This window comes from Penicillium angulare (assembly GCF_028827245.1).
Source record: "Penicillium angulare strain IBT 27051 chromosome Unknown utg000001l_segment0_segment0, whole genome shotgun sequence".
Taxonomy (NCBI): Eukaryota; Fungi; Ascomycota; class Eurotiomycetes; order Eurotiales; family Aspergillaceae; genus Penicillium; species Penicillium angulare.
The window spans coordinates 4,476,180-4,494,844 of record NW_026623160.1 but is presented as its reverse complement, the minus strand read 5'-3'; the positions used below and the strand labels follow the sequence as shown (position 1 = coordinate 4,494,844).

At 49.0% G+C, this 18,665-nt stretch overlaps 6 protein-coding genes across 6 annotated transcripts; 5 read left to right on the top strand and 1 right to left on the bottom strand.

Moving 5' to 3' along the window:
• Nucleotides 1-537: 537 nt before the first annotated feature.
• Nucleotides 538-1,767, top strand: N7478_001489 (uncharacterized protein; the record flags this gene model as incomplete). Its single annotated transcript, XM_056917704.1, has 2 exons — nt 538-747; nt 808-1,767. 2 exons carry the CDS (start codon nt 538-540, stop codon nt 1,765-1,767), a joined length of 1,170 nt encoding a protein of 389 aa, XP_056785584.1.
• Nucleotides 1,768-2,933: 1,166 nt separating this feature from the next.
• Nucleotides 2,934-3,437, bottom strand: N7478_001488 (uncharacterized protein; the record flags this gene model as incomplete). Its single annotated transcript, XM_056917703.1, has 1 exon — nt 2,934-3,437. The coding sequence occupies one exon, from the start codon at nt 3,435-3,437 to the stop codon at nt 2,934-2,936; it is 504 nt and encodes a 167-aa protein (XP_056785583.1).
• Nucleotides 3,438-3,757: 320 nt separating this feature from the next.
• N7478_001487 (uncharacterized protein) lies at nt 3,758-4,197 on the top strand (the record flags this gene model as incomplete). Its single annotated transcript, XM_056917702.1, has 2 exons — nt 3,758-3,979; nt 4,027-4,197. 2 exons carry the CDS (start codon nt 3,758-3,760, stop codon nt 4,195-4,197), a joined length of 393 nt encoding a protein of 130 aa, XP_056785582.1.
• Nucleotides 4,198-8,282: 4,085 nt separating this feature from the next.
• Nucleotides 8,283-9,232, top strand: N7478_001486 (uncharacterized protein; the record flags this gene model as incomplete). Its single annotated transcript, XM_056917701.1, has 3 exons — nt 8,283-8,428; nt 8,619-9,117; nt 9,173-9,232. 3 exons carry the CDS (start codon nt 8,283-8,285, stop codon nt 9,230-9,232), a joined length of 705 nt encoding a protein of 234 aa, XP_056785581.1.
• A 1,444-nt stretch (nt 9,233-10,676) lies between these two features.
• Nucleotides 10,677-10,970, top strand: N7478_001485 (uncharacterized protein; the record flags this gene model as incomplete). Its single annotated transcript, XM_056917700.1, has 1 exon — nt 10,677-10,970. The coding sequence occupies one exon, from the start codon at nt 10,677-10,679 to the stop codon at nt 10,968-10,970; it is 294 nt and encodes a 97-aa protein (XP_056785580.1).
• A 1,039-nt stretch (nt 10,971-12,009) lies between these two features.
• Nucleotides 12,010-12,714, top strand: N7478_001484 (uncharacterized protein; the record flags this gene model as incomplete). Its single annotated transcript, XM_056917699.1, has 1 exon — nt 12,010-12,714. One exon carries the CDS (start codon nt 12,010-12,012, stop codon nt 12,712-12,714), a length of 705 nt encoding a protein of 234 aa, XP_056785579.1.
• Between the last annotated feature and the right edge of the window lie 5,951 nt (nt 12,715-18,665).

The window sequence follows — 18,665 nt, the reverse complement described above, 5'->3', positions numbered from 1 at the left end:
TGCTTCATCTTTCAGTCTTGTCATCCACCACAACCCTAATCTATCGGATCATTATCACGTTCTTTCCAGCCTAAATGCCAGCGCCATCGCGGTAACGTCGCAGTGTCTTCTGCCCGAAGGCTCTTTGTAGGGTTAGTATTCTCCGAAGTTGACCACCCTTTTCTGCTAGCACTTGGTATCGATTTTCTCGTTCTTTCATCTTTCTCTCTTCGCATTTGACACCAATTTTTGCTTTAATCCCAGCCCGGCCCGCTAATACACCCATTCTTCTGCCAGCTTTCACTTCTGAAGACTTCGTCCCGGGGAACCCGACTCTCTTTTCCCTGCATCCAAGTCCCGACAGTGGTCTTCACTCCTTAATCGTTGCCAGTTAGTCTCCAGTCATTCATTTCTTCAACTAATCCTCGACGATTGTCATTCTCTTAACTCCGTCGTTACCTGATCATCCCCGCTCTCCAGACCCCTTCATTCAGTATTCAGCAAAGCCGGTCCAAGTCTCGCCCCTCCTTCCCGTCGTCCTCGAGTACCTCGACAACGATGGGTTACACGCGCCCTCGTTCTGGCTTCCAGCCCTGTGAGACCTTCTTTGTGGATGACGAGTATCGTCTGCGTCTCAAGAAGCAACCCAAGCGGGAGCACGAGAAACTCGTTGCTTGTGGGCGGCAGTATGTTATTGCGGATCAGCTATCTGACCTCACCAGCGAAGAGCTCAGGGAGGACGTCCTAAGCCACATGCTGGACATGGATGTGAGTTGCTGCGAGTACTAGTGGGACGGGAATATATTGGCTAATCGTGTTTATCACCAGGATCAAACACTTCCGGATATTGAATCGATCGACATCCAACCCGAGATCGAGTGGTTCATGCGACATTATCTCCTTGACTTCATGATAGAGGCCCATGCTGTATTCCAGCTCCTGCCGTCGACATTCTTCCTGACCATCAACCTCTTGGATCGTTACTGCTCCAAGCGTGTGGTCTACAGGCGTCACTACCAGCTCGTTGGCTGTGTAGCTCTCCTTATCGCTGCGAAGTACAATGACAGGAAGGACTGTGTTCCCACTGTCAAGGAGCTGGAGTCGGTGTGCTGCTATCTATATGATGACGACATGTTCATCCAAATGGAGAGACATGTCCTGCAGACCCTAGACTGGACTATAGGCCACCCGACTGTGGACAGTTTCCTGCAGATCGCCCTTCTCGATGAGGCCTACGACCCTGAGGTGGAGCACATGGCCCTCTATGTCCTGGAAATTGCCCTGTTTTGCCGGGAGTTCGTCTCTAGGCCGTCGTCTGAGCTTGCTCGCGCTGCATTGGCTCTGTCGCGTCACATACTCAACAGACACCAGCCTTGTCATACCAGCTGGGACGCCCAGTATGACTCGATAACTCTAGTTGATTTATCCCAACAGCTTCACCGACCCTCTATCGTCGCCGCCCGGAAGTACGCCTCGGCTCGCTACTCGGGGGTTTCCAAATTACTGGAGCACTTCTTCAACCGCCAGGCTTCGTTAGTCAGCTACGCCCACTACACACTACCGGTTGAGACTCATGTGGAATCCAGGCTGTATGGTAGCGAGATGAGCCTCGCCACCCCTCAGAAGTCCCAGCAACTGACTGCCGTTGCCCAAGGATACCTCACCCCGCCTCTCACACCAAAGTATAGGGCCTTCGCACAAGCACAAATGGGCAATTTGAACCGGGGCCGAGGTGTCCCTAATATGACGGCTTGCTCTCCATCGGCGACTCCTCACGCTGGGGTGTAGTGCAGCCAACCGACGCCTACAAGTAACAGGAAGCCAGGTGCATGTCTCATCAGTATCGGCTCCAGTGGTTCTCGCCGCAGTTCCAGATGGTACTGGGCCCGACCTATGCCGGCGCGGTGCAAAGTAAAAGAACAGCCATCAGGAAAAGGGCCATTAGCCAAAAGTGGTTCGTCATCCTGCACATGTTCTCGGAGCACCTTTTTCTTGACAGCATAGCAGGAGCGTCTGCATTTGCCTTGGTTCGATACCCCTAATATAAACATAATCCGCCATGCGCTTCTTCACCTCGCCGACTATGTGCCATACCTTGACTTGACCTTATCTTCGAACCCTTTGGACGCTTTGCATTTTCAGATTCGGTCTATAGAATCGGAGTCGGGACCGGCTAGTTCTTCTCTTGTACCAAAATAAGAACTCATTTTCTTTTTGTCGCGATCGTTTTTGGGTGACCCTTGGCAGCCTCGCATATTTCCACTATCATAGTAAATGCGAGTCGTTCTCATTTCTCTTGCATTCGGCATATCTATCTTAGGCCCTTGCCGAGAATTCCAAGTCCCACTATTGATCTTCACTATTGATCTTCACGGGTGTGTTCCTGTGGTCCGAAACCTCCTGCAATAAAATAACTCAAATTGGCTATTTGTGCGCTATTTAGTCCACCCCTAATTATTATTATTATTATTTATTTCTCAGGCTTTTCACGACCTTGGGTCGTATGTAGCCCCCTAGCTAGTGTGCGCTGCACCGCTGACTATGTACATATGATAGCAAAACACTACATCGTAGTCGATTCAGCCCTTTTTCTTCTTCACCCTTCTGGAGCCAGCCGGCCCGTCTTCATTACAAACGCGATGACGGCTCTGACAATCTTGACGTCGGGTTTCCATGCTCTGCCATTCAGTTGATTCGTACCTACTACAATCTCAGGTTTGCCTCCTAGCATATGTGATAGACTGCCGAAACTCGAACCCGCGGCTTCAATTAGTGCGCGACGTTGTTCATTCCACCGGGTACATTGAAGCAGAAAATGTGGGACTCTTTCGCGCTCGACGCCACACTCGCACATATCACTGTCGACCTTACCGATTCGGTGAAGATATACATTCAGTCTGGCATGTCCCGTGCGGAGTTGAGCGAGTATCGATGCTTTCTCCCGATCCAGGCTATCATACAGCACTTTCGTGTGGGGTCCCGGAAGAGCCGAATCTAGCTCGCGTGGTAATCTCCTGGTCTTCATCAGTAGGGGCCTTCAGACTGACCTTGACCCCTGCCTCCGTCAGCTGGCGGATTGTTTCCGTGATCTGTACGATGAGAACCTGGCCACTCTGGAGATGGGGTTTTGCGAGACAGAGTAGCACGGCAGGGTGATTCACAACGATCGTCACGTCTAGTTTCCACAGCGGTATTTGGATGCGAGGGAGTGCCGTGCTGACATACGAGACAGCTTCGAACACTACCCCCAACTGTGCGTAGTGGACATTGAGCGCGTCATCACTGCCGACCGTCCGGCTCGACGAGGTAACGTCGACTTGGCTCACGCGAACAACCAGCCCTGTTCCGACCAGCCCGTTGCGGACGCTGACGCTGGTGAACAACCAGAGGCAGGCGCGGCCGGCCTCGTGTAGTTCCGTGACTTCTTTATTTGACCCAATGACAAATGAATATCCCATGGAAGCTTGGAAGTGTTTGAATTTCATTGCAAGCCAATGTTTTAGAAGATGGGTGTTGGTTGAACTGGTGAAGTGGAACAGGTTCAAACTTGCGTTCTGTTTAGTCCCCGCGACACATTTCTTCGAAGAGCGGCCTTCAAAGTTAGGTCAATAGCTGTGCCAGTTTACCAGGCTGAACTTTGAGGGAACCCATGAGTTCTATTGGTAAATGAAGAAGTTTCATAACGCTTTCTTAAATGACGTGTAGTCTGCTGCTTTAAATTTGCGCTTTCGAGTTTCAGCATCGCATCAAAATATCACCCACCTTTGCACGATTTAGAATGACCGCAAGCGAGAGCACACTTGCTACACAATCGAAATCCAGAAAACTGGCGCGTCAAAAAAGATGCCGCCGCAGAGCAGGACTCATAAAGAAAGTTCTCGAATACAGCGCCCTCTGTCATGCCGATGTGTGCGTCGGGATTCGCATTCGTGAAACTGGCGAAGTACACATTGTTTCAGCAGACGAGCCGGGGTTCTGGGATTTTGTTTCCCATCAAATGGTATGTCATCTTCAGATGATACTTGAGAAAAACATGCTAATTATCAGGCCTCCCACTTTCCTCGCGTTATTCTAACGTCCCATCGTAAATCGCGCTTGAACGACTCGCCTTCGACCGGCAAGAAAGAAACGACCACAGTGGGCAAGGATGCACCGGCCAGCAGCTTTAATCACAAGGAAAAGCAGTGCAAGGACTGCAAGGTTGAGAGAAGCCGATGAGATTGGAGATCCCTCCAGCGATTCTGACTCTTGCCACGGTTTGGGAACGGGATGTCAGATACTATTGAATAATAGCTCAATTCATATTTAGGATGAATCAATTTCGACCCATTTGTCTTTCAAATTTGGACACTGGTTTAAGCCCTGAGTATTGAAACTCAACTTGGAGCTGTCCTTCTCATCGTGCGCGCAGGCAGTGAGGTTTGTACTCTGTCAATCTCTGGCATCACCAACAGCTTACTCTGAATAGGTTGAGAATATAACTGAAGCTTTCTAGGTCATCTTGGATACACTATGAGATTGGTATCTGATGACACTATAAGTGCAATTCCAGATCATCTGTTCATAATTAGCGGCTAAGATTGAATCAAAGAGTCATCGATAGTAGCTGGTGTACTCACCTCATGCCATACAGCAGCAGGTGGGGAGATCTCCCCTTTGCAAGTCTTACTTTTGTATCAGACCGCTTTCATAACACGATGAAGGTCAGCTGGATCAAAGTCTAGGATGGGATGTTCGAAGCTCGCACGAGGGTGGTGAACGTACCTGGAAGAGATGCGTACTGCATGAGCATTGGATAAGCTTAGTTCTAGGTTTAAGTGGCTTAGAGAGTCGTATGAGCACCGGTAAAATGAGACAAAAAGCCGAGGAGCTGGGAAAGAGAGACTTACAGGAAAGTGTAAGAGACCTGCCAGGATGCAGTACGGTTTGCAGAGGGATGGTTGCAATGAAGCACGGAAATGGCAGGATACTTATAGCGTTTCCAGCTAATTCACTCACTGCCATCTTTTCCTCGTTTGTGGTGCCAAATTTGCAGAGCTCGTTGAGATCGTGGCAAAATTCGTTAAAGGGCATGGTAAGGCGGATGGTTGAATTTCACCACCTCGAATATTGGGCGCTGTGTAGAAGGGAGGGCTGGTTCATTAACTGAGTATGATAGATCACTCCACCAGTAGTTTCCTTTTCGTTGAATTATCACCGTTGATCTGTTGAGCTTCAATGGTTTATCCAGATTCCAATATGGCGCAAAACTGAATCAACGGGGCCTGGCCATGTAGAAGCTGCCAAGATGATTCAATCTCATCGCTAGATGATCCAAGCCTTTTCTATCGTCACTCAACGTCTCCCATTTACCTATTATGGCTGTAAGCGGAGCCTGCGGGTGTTGAAGACCGGATTGGTGAGCAGTGGGTCTCATTGGCTCAACAGGGTCTGCACATATTGTCGACATGAACCTACCCTTCATCAAGACCAATGCTGACGATCGAGCCGCGGATATAGAAGGGCCAATGCGGAAGGTGACAGCTTGACTTTACCCGGATATTTTTATGTGCCACAGGCTTGCCCGGAATCTCCTGTCGAGTTCCACTTGAGGAGTGGATCAGAGAGATTGTTGACCTACAGTCTAGTGGCTGACACTCAGGTCACGCCAGCTCGGTAAAACTCATGAGTGCTTCTATACGTACGGAATATTGAGATGCCGTCTGGGCTTGCGCTCTTCATCCAGCGCGGCAGGTATGGACTGAATCTAGGGCGAAACACCTAGGGCGTCAGGGAGCCGGTTGTTTTCAACAATCGAGGCAAAAGTGAGAAAGGAGAGGTGCCGAGCTGACGAGCTGCCGAGCTGTCGAAGCAGATATCACATTACTGAGAACGCAGAAACTTGCGCTGTCGCTGGCCTTGCGTGAATTTGATGAACGAAGTCTTCTGTCTTGAAATGCCCTGCCAAATTGCGACGCCCATCTCATGTCCGACGGATGCGTTCTGTTGTTGGTCGTACTTGTCTCAGCAAAGAGCTACCACAAAATGTGTGACTATCGAAGAGAGCGATAGCTTCTTTTATCTGATGACAGATACATCCGCCAGATTTGCCTTCAAGAATAGGTTGAGAAACACAGCACGGCGAGCCTTGCGGTACCCTTGCGAGCTGAATGTACATCCCCTCGGACTGGTGCATATTTCACGATGGATGCCCGCCGTGGGGATCGTCCAAACATCGAATTAGGGCCTTCTGCTTTCTCTCGTCATAGTCTTCACATCAGAGAATTGAAATCGTACCGTTCCAGAGGCCCTTGGCATACAAGCTCATCAGACTCAGGACTTTGCCCTCGCCGCGTGGTCGGGATGCTGGTGCTCTCGACTTTTCTTGCAGTTTAGTTGAGATTGACTGACTGTAGGGCGAGGGGGCCATGCCTTCGGCAAATATGGACACATCGGAACGGTGCGCGCGGCAAGAGATTCATCGCCTCTCGACAAAGCCATTGAGGCTGCCAGGCGCGTACAAGATACGATGAAGGGGTTGTGCGATGTCTCGCTGAATTGACACGGCCTGTGCCATCTGACAAAGGATGCTTCAAGATATGTCAGCATGAACAGGGATATACGGAGGGCCACTCACAGCCTTTTTCTCCTTTACCTTGTCCGCTCTTCGCCTCGCTTGAACGGGACACGGCACTAATAAAACAGATCTTGTTCGTGGATCAGCCCAACCTCCGATTTTTGATCCAACGGATGCTGCCTGTATTGTCAATAATCGCTTAAGGCTTAAACCTCAGCTGAAATCAGGGCGGACGATCTATGCAATGGTCGTGGGGGAAAGCCTCGGGCAGAGATACCTTATTGCCCACAAAGATCCAGATACACGAATTCGCTGCTGCAGCGACCGTGGCGGCGTGCGCATGTACCCTTTCTCTGACTCTTGTCGAATTTTTGCATGAGTCGAGACGATGAAGGATGCATAGTTCTGGGAGTGAAACTCTGAATCTGACAGGGTAAATCGAACCGGATTGAAACACTGGGGCCTCCTTAGGGGCGCCATCTGTCAGGCATCATTTAGCAAGTCGACCAATATTGAAGCTCGAGACTCACGTAGAAAGCTAGTTCACAGGTTCTGGCGCTGACCAGGAATATGGCTATTGGCCGTGGATGACAAACGGGTGCAGATTCTTGTCACGCTGACCTGGAGCGGTCCAATCAGACAGCCCGGGCTGTTTGTAACATCTGTTGTTGCAGTACAGTCTCCGATTGTATTGGACTGATAAGGGACATGCCTGCATAGAGAGCCTTGCCTCTTCTCTCATGGCCTAGGAAGCTGGTGGAAAGTGATACTATTAGCTCGGCTCGGCGCAGCTGAAAGGTAGACTCACGGAAGAGGCTGGATCTAGCCAGGACTCAGGGCCTGTCTGGCGGATGTGAACACATTCGATTAGAGCGAATCAGCGCGCCTGACGAGAGCTGAACAGCTGCAGAGGTCGGGATATGCACTGTGCGTGTCAGCAATATGAAGAGCTTGGGGAGTCATAGGTGAAAAGCTTATCATGAGTCTGTTATAGGATTGCATCTCGGATCCTCGAGGCGAAAAGACCCATCTGACGCGAAAAGGTTGCGAATTGCTTTGACAAAGCCCGGGGAAGAGCCCGTATCTATAATTTCGGCCTGCCTGGTCGTCGCCTATCTCACCCAATCATTGAGTGACGTTGTCAGCCTGTCGCCAATTTCGAGGGGCATTGATAATGTCTGCACAAAGTGAGGTCTGTTGAGCTTTCTTCAACTCAGGCGACGGGCGGTGCAATAACATACTGCAGGCCGTGGAGCCAATCCACACATTTTTCAAGAGCCAGGCCCTGTCATGGTTCTTCGCATCTACGTCTAGCATTGATGAAGCTTCGACGTTGAATCAGCGACCACCACTTCAACAATTGTGACCCATATGCAGCGGATCACTAGTTCACCGCGTCGACATGCTCTGTAATCACCATTGCTTTATTTTAAGTGCTGGATACAGGTTGAAAACTGAGGTCGGTGAGCGTATTGCTCTTTGAGCAGGTATGTCAACTTGCCCTCACTTGTTGAGGGTGGTCGCTGACCGCACATCCAAGCTATTGAGCTAGCCGCCCAGTATTCGCTCAGCCCATCGCCCGCGCTACAAATGATTCATCATGTAGATTTAGTGGTGAGGGCGCACACGAATGTCCGTTATACTGCGGTAACGCGGCATGCGCAAACTAGTCCCAAGCTCTTGAAAGCCGGTGCTAGGACCCCTTTGACTGGCCCTGGGAGCTGTAGCGCTCCCAGAACGTTCGATCATGATCCCAGGACTGACCTTGTGCTTTCAAGGATCCATGTGTGGTGTTCTTGGGACACGAACTCTGGTTTCACATGCAGGCTTCTGGCCGGGGGTCTCCGAAAGGTCAAAGGACTGGGTGCTCCAGAACTTGCGTATAAGGGGAAGGTGCGCTGCGCTATGAGTCCCAGGTGATCAATCTTGCAATCTGCTGCGGTTTATACCTCTAGCACCACCCAACACGGCAAAGGCAGATCCTAATGCTTTCTGAACTTCCAACAGAGCTTTTGTTCTGGATTTGCAGATATCTTCAAACGAATCACATTCTGAACTTATGCCTGATCTGTCGCCGAACCAGTCTCATTTTCACTGAAGCGCTCTTCCACTCCCTTTTGGTTGATAAAGTCTCGCCGCTCTTTGGTGCCGTGACGGCCCAAAGATTGGATATTGCAGCGCGATTCATCAAAGAATACCACGTGAATATCGACTTTGAATACGCAGGGAAGAATATGCTTCTTCTTCTTCTTGCTATTGACCTGCAATACCCAGAGGCCGTGGGTCTGATACTCAAATATCAGCCTAATCTTCGCTCCTCTTGCGACCTTGGCGGTCGAGGCCCACTGTCACTTGCCGTGGTTGGCGGTGATGCTCCTATTGTCGAGCGCTTCTTCAATGTCAAGAGATTGATGTCACGGATCATCTCGGCTGGACGCCGCTTACAGCATGCAAATCCTGAGAGGCACCATATCGCAGTGGAGATGCTGGTGACCCACACGGGAATTGATGTCAACTGCCAAAGCTCACAACATGATCCACATCTCGCGTTGGCTGTGAAGAAGCTCCAGGGACAGCAATCTGTCCGCATGGTTGAGTCTCTCCTGTTACATCATGAAATTTATGTGAATCTGTCAGACTGCAGAGGACGAACGGCTCTATGGCACGCTGTCAACCGAGGCCACTACGACCTCGTGAAACTTGTTCTGCGCCTGAGTCGCTTGAAGTTGACTGAACCTGACAGATATGGGGTGACGCCATATAATTTCGACGAGACAGGCTTCGCAATGGGCCTTACTGCAACTGCTAAAGTGATTACACGTACAGAATACTATGGGAAACTTGCACTTTTACAGCCTGGAAATCGTGAATGGGTGACTGTGATTGAATGTATCAGTGCAGCCGGATATGTACTTTCACCCTATATTATCTTCAAGCACAAATCCTTGAATTTAGCATGGGCAGAAGGCCTTCTACAGGATTGGATATTGGATAATAGTCCAAATGGATGGACTTCAGACGAAATTAGCCTATGTTGGCTTCAAAAAGCGCTGATTTCGGATATATCACACTCACAAGGTGGATATCAGTTTCTTGTTCTCGATGGACATAGTAGCCATTTAACACCCAAATTCGACGAAATTTGTGCTGCAAATAATATTATACCAATTTATATGCCTCCACACTCCTCACATCTTTTACAGCCACTTGATGTTGGCTGTTTTGCGGTTCTAAAGCGAGCATATGGACGATTGGTAGAATCAAAGACTCGTCTTGGCTTTAACTATATTGATAAATTCGGCTTTCTTATGGCTTATCTAAGTGTAGGTGTAGATATATTTAAGCTAAATACTATTTAAAATAGCTTCTTAGCGACTGGGCTATCTCTATATAGTCCTATTAAGGTACTTTCGAAGCTTAATATCTATCTGAAGACCCCTACCCCCCCTGGTAGCGTAGGTAGTATATTCTTGCCCAGAACATCCTAGAATCTCTTACAGCTACAAAAACAAGCTTTATCTATCAAAGCTCTTATCAAAAAGCGATCACAGGGCCCCCCTATACCTACAGATCGTGTACTAAATTAACTTATCAAAGGCTGTGAATTAGCTATGAACTTAGCTATATTCTTAGTGTATGAAAATAGCGCTCTACGGGCAGAAAGCGAGAAAAAGAAGCAAAAATGACGTCGGACGAATAGATGGATTGAAAATCTAAGTGGAATTAGTGTGGAAGATGTCTTACAGGCCCTACAGACCCCCCCAGACGTGGTTAAACCGGCTATACTACCCCCGGTAGAAGCGGTAAATCCACCCTTGCAGCAGCAAACCAGAGCTTTACCTACATGCTCGGATTGTGGGGTTAAAGAGCATAAACGGAATTCCTGTCCATATAGGCGTAAATAGGCTATATGTTCAATATATTAGCGTTTTAGTAGTAATATATGTGTTTAAAATTTAATGCTCAGGTTAGGTGATCGGACCGCCCGTGTGATCGGGCCGCCCGTGAATTACTTTAGTTGATTGCGTCAAAGTGAATAATCACCGCAAAGTCGTCGTCGTCGTCGTCTTTTATCTTTAGCTTCCTCTGATAACTGGTCTCGAACTTCCCTTCTGTCAGCCGCCCATCTGCCTTGGCCCACATGACGCTGTCTGGTATTTGCAATCAACATCTGCTTGGTATGAAAGACATGGAGCAAAATGACGTCCCAAGTAAATCGATGACTGAGAAAAAGAGGCTACCATTGCTAATGGAATGTCTTGCAGCTGTTTCTCCAAAGTCTCCTTCTCATGTACAGGACGGCCGGGCACCCTCAAAGTCTACAATCTCGAAAGAGCCAGTCCATGGCACCGATTTGTCAGAGCCCGAGAAGGAAGATCCCGTCGACTGGGATTTTTGGCCTACTTCTGACACCCTCAGCAGAGAAAGCCCATAGTCTTTTCGGACTACGCGAGTACTATGCAACGCTTTCCTTCCAGCGGCAAGGCTCTTCCTGCACATGCCGGTGAATGCAAGTGGGCTTTCGATACCTGGCTGCTGTGCTTCCTATGGAAACCATTTATTTCAACTACAGACGAATGATTGGAAGGGCGGACAACATTTCTCAAATGAAATGTTTGATGATTTTCACATGGTCTGTTGACCTTCCTGCACATTAAGAGAAAACGAGTTTTTTTCAATTTCAAGAATTTGATTCAACCCATCAACAACTTAATCAGATACATAACAGAACTCTGCACTGAAATACTGTAAAGAGTGCCAAAGGGTCTTGAACGAGCCACTAGGTGCTCCAGACCTTTGAACTAACAGCCCTTGGAGTTGGAGTTGGAAGACATTGAGCACATCTGCGAGGTAGACGTGTTGTGCTCTATGGTAGACGAGGTCGATGTAGGCGATTTCACGGGTCTTTCAGTCGAATTGTCATTGAACGCAAAGCAGGTGCTCCCTGTTTAAAAAGATTTGCCGATAGTACAGTTTGCCGTGTCTCCGCCAACGTTTTGGAACTTAAGAAGACAACTCTTGTCGACTATGATCCAAGCGAGCTTCTGGCCAGCTTGTCGATGGGGACTGCAGACGGTCACCTTGACTACTTCTCTCTCAATGCGCTTGTGGTGGTCTATGTCGGATAGGGGCGAACGCGTATGAACTAGTACAACTGGATACCATTCAGAGAGGGTTATTCTATCTAGGTGCTCGATCGAGTTGAGCGATCTTGCCTGATTCGTATAGGCTAGTTGTATAGCCCATACGTACGCTTACGTGCGCTTTACATACAAAAACAGCAATATAGGATCTAAGCCCGCGCTGAATCATCAATCTGTAATAGGAAAGGTGGTAATCTTCTCCTGCGGAGTTCGACAAGATCTTATACGCTGGGTGCCCCTTGTCTCACATGAGTAACAGACGCGGTGTGTTTTACCTCATCAGTCCCTGCCACTCGCCGCGCTCGACAGGATGATTCTGATTGCTTAAACATGACAGGCCGACGGACTATCCTAAGCCGATCTTCAGCACTGGAGCCGCGCCAATCAGTCGCCACCGGCATAAGATGCGAGGGTACAAGACGAGGCAGGAGATTGACATCAGCCCACCACAAAACTTTGTTGGATCTGTGCATGTCAAAAAAGTCCGGTGAGATGCTCGCGAATCACAGAAAGCGCTTTTGGAAGCATATTTCAGCCCTCCTTCTCCAGAAAACTGGTCGACTCTACTCATGGCAATCCTGCCGTCGCCAAGCCACGAAGTGGGAATCCCAGCAAAGCCATGCTCAAAACCTACCTCGTGACACTGCTGCTGCGCCAGGGATCCGATTTGAAGCTCCCGGGCCTCCAGCGCCTCATGGCTCAATAACTCTGCCTCCTATCTCTCACCTGAATCTCGGTGTCTTTTGGCCTGCCCGGGAACCCCCTCTTGAAGACTCGAGCGATGATGAAATGCTTCCCGCGGTCAATCTGCCTCTCGTACGCACTCGAAGTCATCAGGCATCAACTCTTGAAACTTCCCACAGCGACCTGAACTCACCAGTCTTGACTGCTATGCAAAATTTTGAGGTGCAGCTTCGAGTGCTCACTTCCACACTCGCCGACCAAAATATACATGTCCTTGCCATTGAAAATGCGTTTCAAAATTTAAAACTCGAAATATCGAACTCGTCAGTGACACACAATCAAGGGCCTTGAACGACAAACAAGCGATGATTGGGAAATACCGCCGAGGGTAAAAGCTCAGAACAGACGAAGCGTCACCTCTTTAGAAGATTCATTTACATTCCTACCTGTAGCTCAGCAGTGGTCCATATTGTGTTCTGCGAAGTTGCTGTGAACATCTTACAAGAGCTGTACCTACTCTGTTATTCACTGATTGAGTCGTGAATTTCAAATCGAGCTGATATCCCTATACTCGTTCAAATTGACACACCTGCAAATCCTGCCCCTCAAGCTAAAAGAACTTAACGCAAGCAATGGGAATGAGTCTGTTAGCTAGCGCAACTCCCACTGTGCATTGTTGTCATGAGTGGTCACAACACAGACGAATTGAGAGGCTTTTCAAACCCCAAAATGGAGTCGCTTTATCAAATTACTGGATCCTAATTTCGTATTAAGGATTTAGAAATATGCGCCTTAATGTATGTTCTGCGTATCAGAATTCAACTACAAATACTTACGGAATATTTGTATCAAATGACGTTTGAGTCAAATTCTGACTGAACAAGTGCTTGAATCCCCGGAAGGGAGACGAATTTTGTAACTAGCAACCATTGTATGTTACTGTTGGTGTGGGCTTAGCGCGATGAGTGAATTGTTGATGAGTGTTTATGGGTAGTGGCGACAATGCCAGCATTTGAGATACGATTTCTCACTCGTTTATATTCATGCTTCTGCTTATTATGTACTATAGAAACCAGCTAGGCCGCCACTAAATCCCGTCTCGCATATAATACTTAATTGCAGGACTCCCATTCCAGTGACAGCATCACGCTATATACGAGATGAAAGGCATGAGACACTTAAGGGGTGATGTCCCTGGGGCCTTCATGCGATGACTCGGATGTATTATCAATCAGCACAGCCGAATCGCTACAGTACCCACAATCGGAACAAAAGGGAGGTATATAAGAACTTATTCTTACAAGTTATCGCCGCACCAATGTCTAGTGACTGTGATCAGTAGACACGGCAACTGTGAATTTGCACATCTTGGGCTTATTTCATTTGTCGAGGGATAGAAATCTGGTTTGATGCGAGTTATACTTGTCCTTGGGCTATAGATTGCTCTGTGCATCGACCTTGGCAATCGCAGCCTGGCCTTCAATAAGTGTTCCGCTACTGCATAACGCATTGACAGTTCGTACTCGGCGAATTGAAAGGGCGTATAGGCACCGCCATTATCCTAACTTAGAGATGATAATGGCCTGGCTTTGGTGTCAGCTTGATGCAACTTTCAAACAATCGAGTTCGTCTTGAGTCACTGGAGATGGGCTGCAGTCGTCATGCGCAGTATCTGCATTGTCAGCATAATACCACATCACTCTGACTGAGAGAACTTTCACCTCGGAAAGCCTCCCGCTTGTATCCTGAAAAGGTATCTGAACAGACACTTGAAAGTCAGTAACGCCAACAATGTAGTGGTCAGGGGCCTTGCTTCAAAGCAGCGACGATGACTTCATCCAAGAGAACAACTGTAGCAGGACTTTTCACTCTCGATTACATCAGGACGTCGTTCTCGCTGCATGTGAAGCTACCTATCAAGCCAGAAATTGTCTCCGGGTGCTCCCTTGCTATCCCATAGCATGAGAGACAGAGCCCTTCATTGTCTCGAGCGTGAACCTAGATTATTACTCGCACCTTTTCGAACGGTGATCCCCAGTGGTGTTCAACCTGGTCTGTTTTAAAGTCTTCGGGTAGTTCCTTGCGCATCCCAAGTAGAACGGGATGGCAACGGATTAAACTTGTGGGGATAAGTTCCTCGGTTTGATTAGGCCCATTCTCGTTACGATGATGCATGTACTCAATGCGAATGTTTGGTTCATTCCTTGAGCGCCCTCGAGCCGGGGGGCGGGGTCCCCCAGAGACTCCCTTTACGGGGGTCGACGAGGCAATTTCCAATTGCCGGGGGTGCCCCCCAAGGCGACGGGCAAGATTCGCCGGTCATTCTCGATTTGTCCTCATCTCTCATGCTCCTACGCGGAGGATCTATTGCGCGTCAACCAGTTACATTGGCGCACTGTTCGTCAGCCTCCTACTCATCAAGGCACCTGAAGCCAAGTCGCATATCACCTTTTCAGCCTGTCCTGTAGCCATCCTCATTGTTCTGCCCGAGCGATTGAGTTCAATATATGGGAAGTTGGAGACTGAGCCTAAGCATTCTATCATCCTGAAGATGCCCTAGGACCTAGTCTCTATCCCCGGTTCCGTCGTCTTCTTGTACCCGACTATTCGAAGGGATGTCGGGGCTCCACTCTAACTTCTCGGTACGATATCAAAGACTTGTGACGTGTAGACGCCGGTATCGATCCTAGGCGTGTGCAAGCAGATGATCGAGGAAGGGCCTTAGTCTTCCGCTCGCTGACCCATCGCTGTCAAGGTCGCATCATCCCCAGGATTTGAACATTGATAACCAAGAATCTTTCAGAGGCACAAGAGGAAATTACGTTGCTGATTCCGAAGTGGAGCATTCATTGTTGAGAGCTTGATAGGTTATGTGAAGTGTCTGAATTAACTTGGCTGCATGGCTGAGGCCAAAGGCGACTGTTGTCTATTTACCAACCACCAGTATGGCAAGGGGGGTGGTCGACAAATCCGAAGCTGAAGCGCGAATGCTCTTGAATTCTATGCGCTGCACAAATTGATGATGGCTGGATAATAGATGTAATGGATGCAGAGGTATGGCGGGACCGCAGTAGTGTGGGCGTCTTGCCCGTCGCCTTGGGGGGGCACCCCCGGCAATTGGAAATTGCCTCGTCGACCCCCATAAAGGGGGTCTCTGGGGGACCCCGCCCCCCGGCTCGAGGGCGCTTGGAAAATGAATCAAATACGGGCATGGGCGATGAACATCCTCCTAATGGGCGAGGTCGATTTTTCTGGAAAAGTGATGTAATACCAAGTCATCAGCAGTTGTGCACACGTGGCGCAGGCATCCCCCGCCCGTCGTGAAAAGAGCGTGTATTGCGACAGTTAGACGAAATATCGCATTCCAGAAGGCCGACTTCAGATATCCAGGCGTCAAAAGCGGTGGTCAGTAGGGGGAGAATGTCGGGGCAACGCGTGAACGCGTGGTGCATATTTACCACCCGCAACCTCAGCTAGCTGTTAGCACCACCGTAAAGCCACGAAGAGGCCTTATCAGTCCTACGAAGTCCAGCGAACATTTGGGCCGATCAAGATGTTCCGCATCTGGACCAGTGTTTGACACCTTCTGCCTTTCACTTGCCCTCGCCGTGTAAGCGCCTTGTATGAAGAATTGAATGAGCTACGGGGACATACCACGAGCACTTTTCAACTGAATTGAACGCTTACTGAATTGATTCTTCTCCAAGGAATAAGCACACGGTGAGTTGATTCCAGCACGGAAAGTCGACTTGCATAAGCCGATTTTCGCAAAAGGACAATCTCCAAAGTCACGGCCCACTCCGGTCGCACAACCTCGCTTGGAGAAAGTATTGAACCCACAGGATAGGGCTGTTGGCCTGACTTGCTCGCCGGAGCGAGTGCATATAACCAGACTGAGAAGGCTGAGACGACAGCACCACATTTGACACGTCTTTTTCGGTGACAATGGCCTCGAGAATTCCATGCACCTCCTCTCGACATACAACGCAGTGTTTCGGATCTGGGCTCAGTCAGCATTGGTTGTTTGGTGTCCGCAGTCAAGACGAAGGGAAATGAATGAGAACTTTTCAATACTGATGAACATCGCAGATATGTCTTGCCGCTCTGTAGTGGTTCTACATGCTTCACCATGTGGCAACTGTGAGACAGCATAATGTCTGCCCATTGCATTTGCCCAATAGATGAAATTCTAGTTCGAAGTCATATATGTCTATATGCCCTTGGTCCCTGATCGTGGGCTGGTATTTGCGTCTTGGTCGCTGGCAATCACTGCTTGTGTTTCGATATTTGATCCTCTGAGACACTCACTGGCAGCTTACCAGGGGTGAGTTGAAAAGACAACTTAGGCTTTCCTGGCTGTCTAGAGTAGTGAGGCTATTAGCTCGGCATTTGATGTCAGTCTGAATACAATTCCCACGTCCACCACTCCGTCGATCACCGAGATTTTGAAGGAATCAAACGGATGGGCTTGAGAGGGAGAATTGATCTTGGATAAAAGAAAGGACCGGAATGGACCAGGGGCTTCGAGTTGAAGCGGAGGGCATGTGACCAAATTGGTTCCATCAGTGTTAAGGGCTTCGATGTTTTGTGGCCCTTTGGTCAGTCTCGCATATCTGCCTTCGTCCTCTTTCTGGATTAGGAAACACTTGAGTCGTATCGTTGAGGTGATTGAGTCGGCCGTTCTTGCGCTAGCGAAATACCCGTGGTGAGCCTCCGACGTGCTTTAGGTGTACCGATGAATAGAGCCATACATGCCGACTTTCGATGACACTTCCCCCATCGAGTTGTGTCCCGTCGTGACAACTAGGCTGCCTTCCGTCAAAGCAACCCTTGCTCCCGGCGCTTGAGGCTGGCCCTTTCGGCTCGAATGATCTTGATCAGAAACCAGACGGCGAAAGGTAAGGCGTATGGAAGATCTCATGTGCGATGATGGCAAATAGGCCGATAGATGTTCCATTTTACCTCGGAAAAGGGCAGGCGATTTCCCCAATAATCTATTGTTATGACATAACATGCACCGAGAGCCATCTGGAAACAAGGACATCTCGCAAACACGCCAGAATGAGACTGAATATCTGGCAATAGGTCCCTCTGTAGACCCGCCTGGGAAAATCATGCATCCCTCGTAGTAGAATCACCCGCCATGAGTAGAAGAGCAACTTTCTTGCCTAGCCTCTCCTCCGACCGATATTTGCCGCATAGTAAACAAGTAATAGCTGACTGGTACAGGCACTCAGCATGGTCAGACAGCATCCGATAGAAAAGTCTCTAGTGTCAAATCCGTGACTTCAAACTTTGAGGTCGCGTTCAATACTATTCATTGACGCAACCTCAGAATATCCCGCTAGAGCCTACCCGGCAGCGCTCGTGCCAAAAATTATATCCCGCTGTAGTGTATTGGTATCTGGTGAGCCCGACCTTGTCGTTCTAGACGAAAATGCTAAGCGAGTCGGTTTTGCGAATACCACACCGCTAAAGCCCTATCAGGGCGAGCTGCGCTTGGGAGCTACCCCAATTGAAGTCGAACTAATTGACCTTTAGCTTCAAGAGAGCGGCGAAAGCCCAAAATTTGCCATGCTGCGGCAATATGCCCCCGTCGTGTATGAAAACATCTCATGAAGTCAAATTTTTGGTTGACCTTGCTGCTGATCCCACTGTTGAACGTCGCATCCCTGTCAACGCAGCGCTCTCAAGATTCGTTGCAAGTCTGATTGCAAAATTAGCTTGTTTGGGGAAAGACCCAAGTTGCCCTCCCTAGAGCCATATTCGGACCATTGGAGCTCCCGCTGGCCTCCTTTCTATTTGTCTTTAGGTTTCCCGCTCACAAACGTTGAGATTGTCAAGAGCATGAGCTGGTGTAGTTCGGCGAGAAGACAATATAAAGAGGAGCTAGCCATTGAAAAAAGCGCAAATGATGCGCACTTGTAAAATGAACTCACCGCGGACGAAGCCCAGTGGAGACGCGTTTGACAAATGACGTCACGCATACACTACGCGAAGTTAGCCGTGGCAAAGTCCAGTCAGCGGCGCGTCGGACCATTGAAGAACAGCAACCCAAGTCTGCTTCCGTCGACGTATGCCATCCCCGAAAGTCATAAGGCACCGGAAAGGTTAGCACTCCCTTGATATGCAGTTGCCCCATAAGTCGGCCCACCAGAAAGTTCACGCACGCCACATGAATACATGATGCGGGCGTGATTTGAGGCTGGTCCCGAAACGGAGCCGCATCATTGGAATTGGCTCCTCAGATCTCCATATGTCGAGTCAAGTTTCCAATCAATTTGGTCCTCTCGCGGCATGTA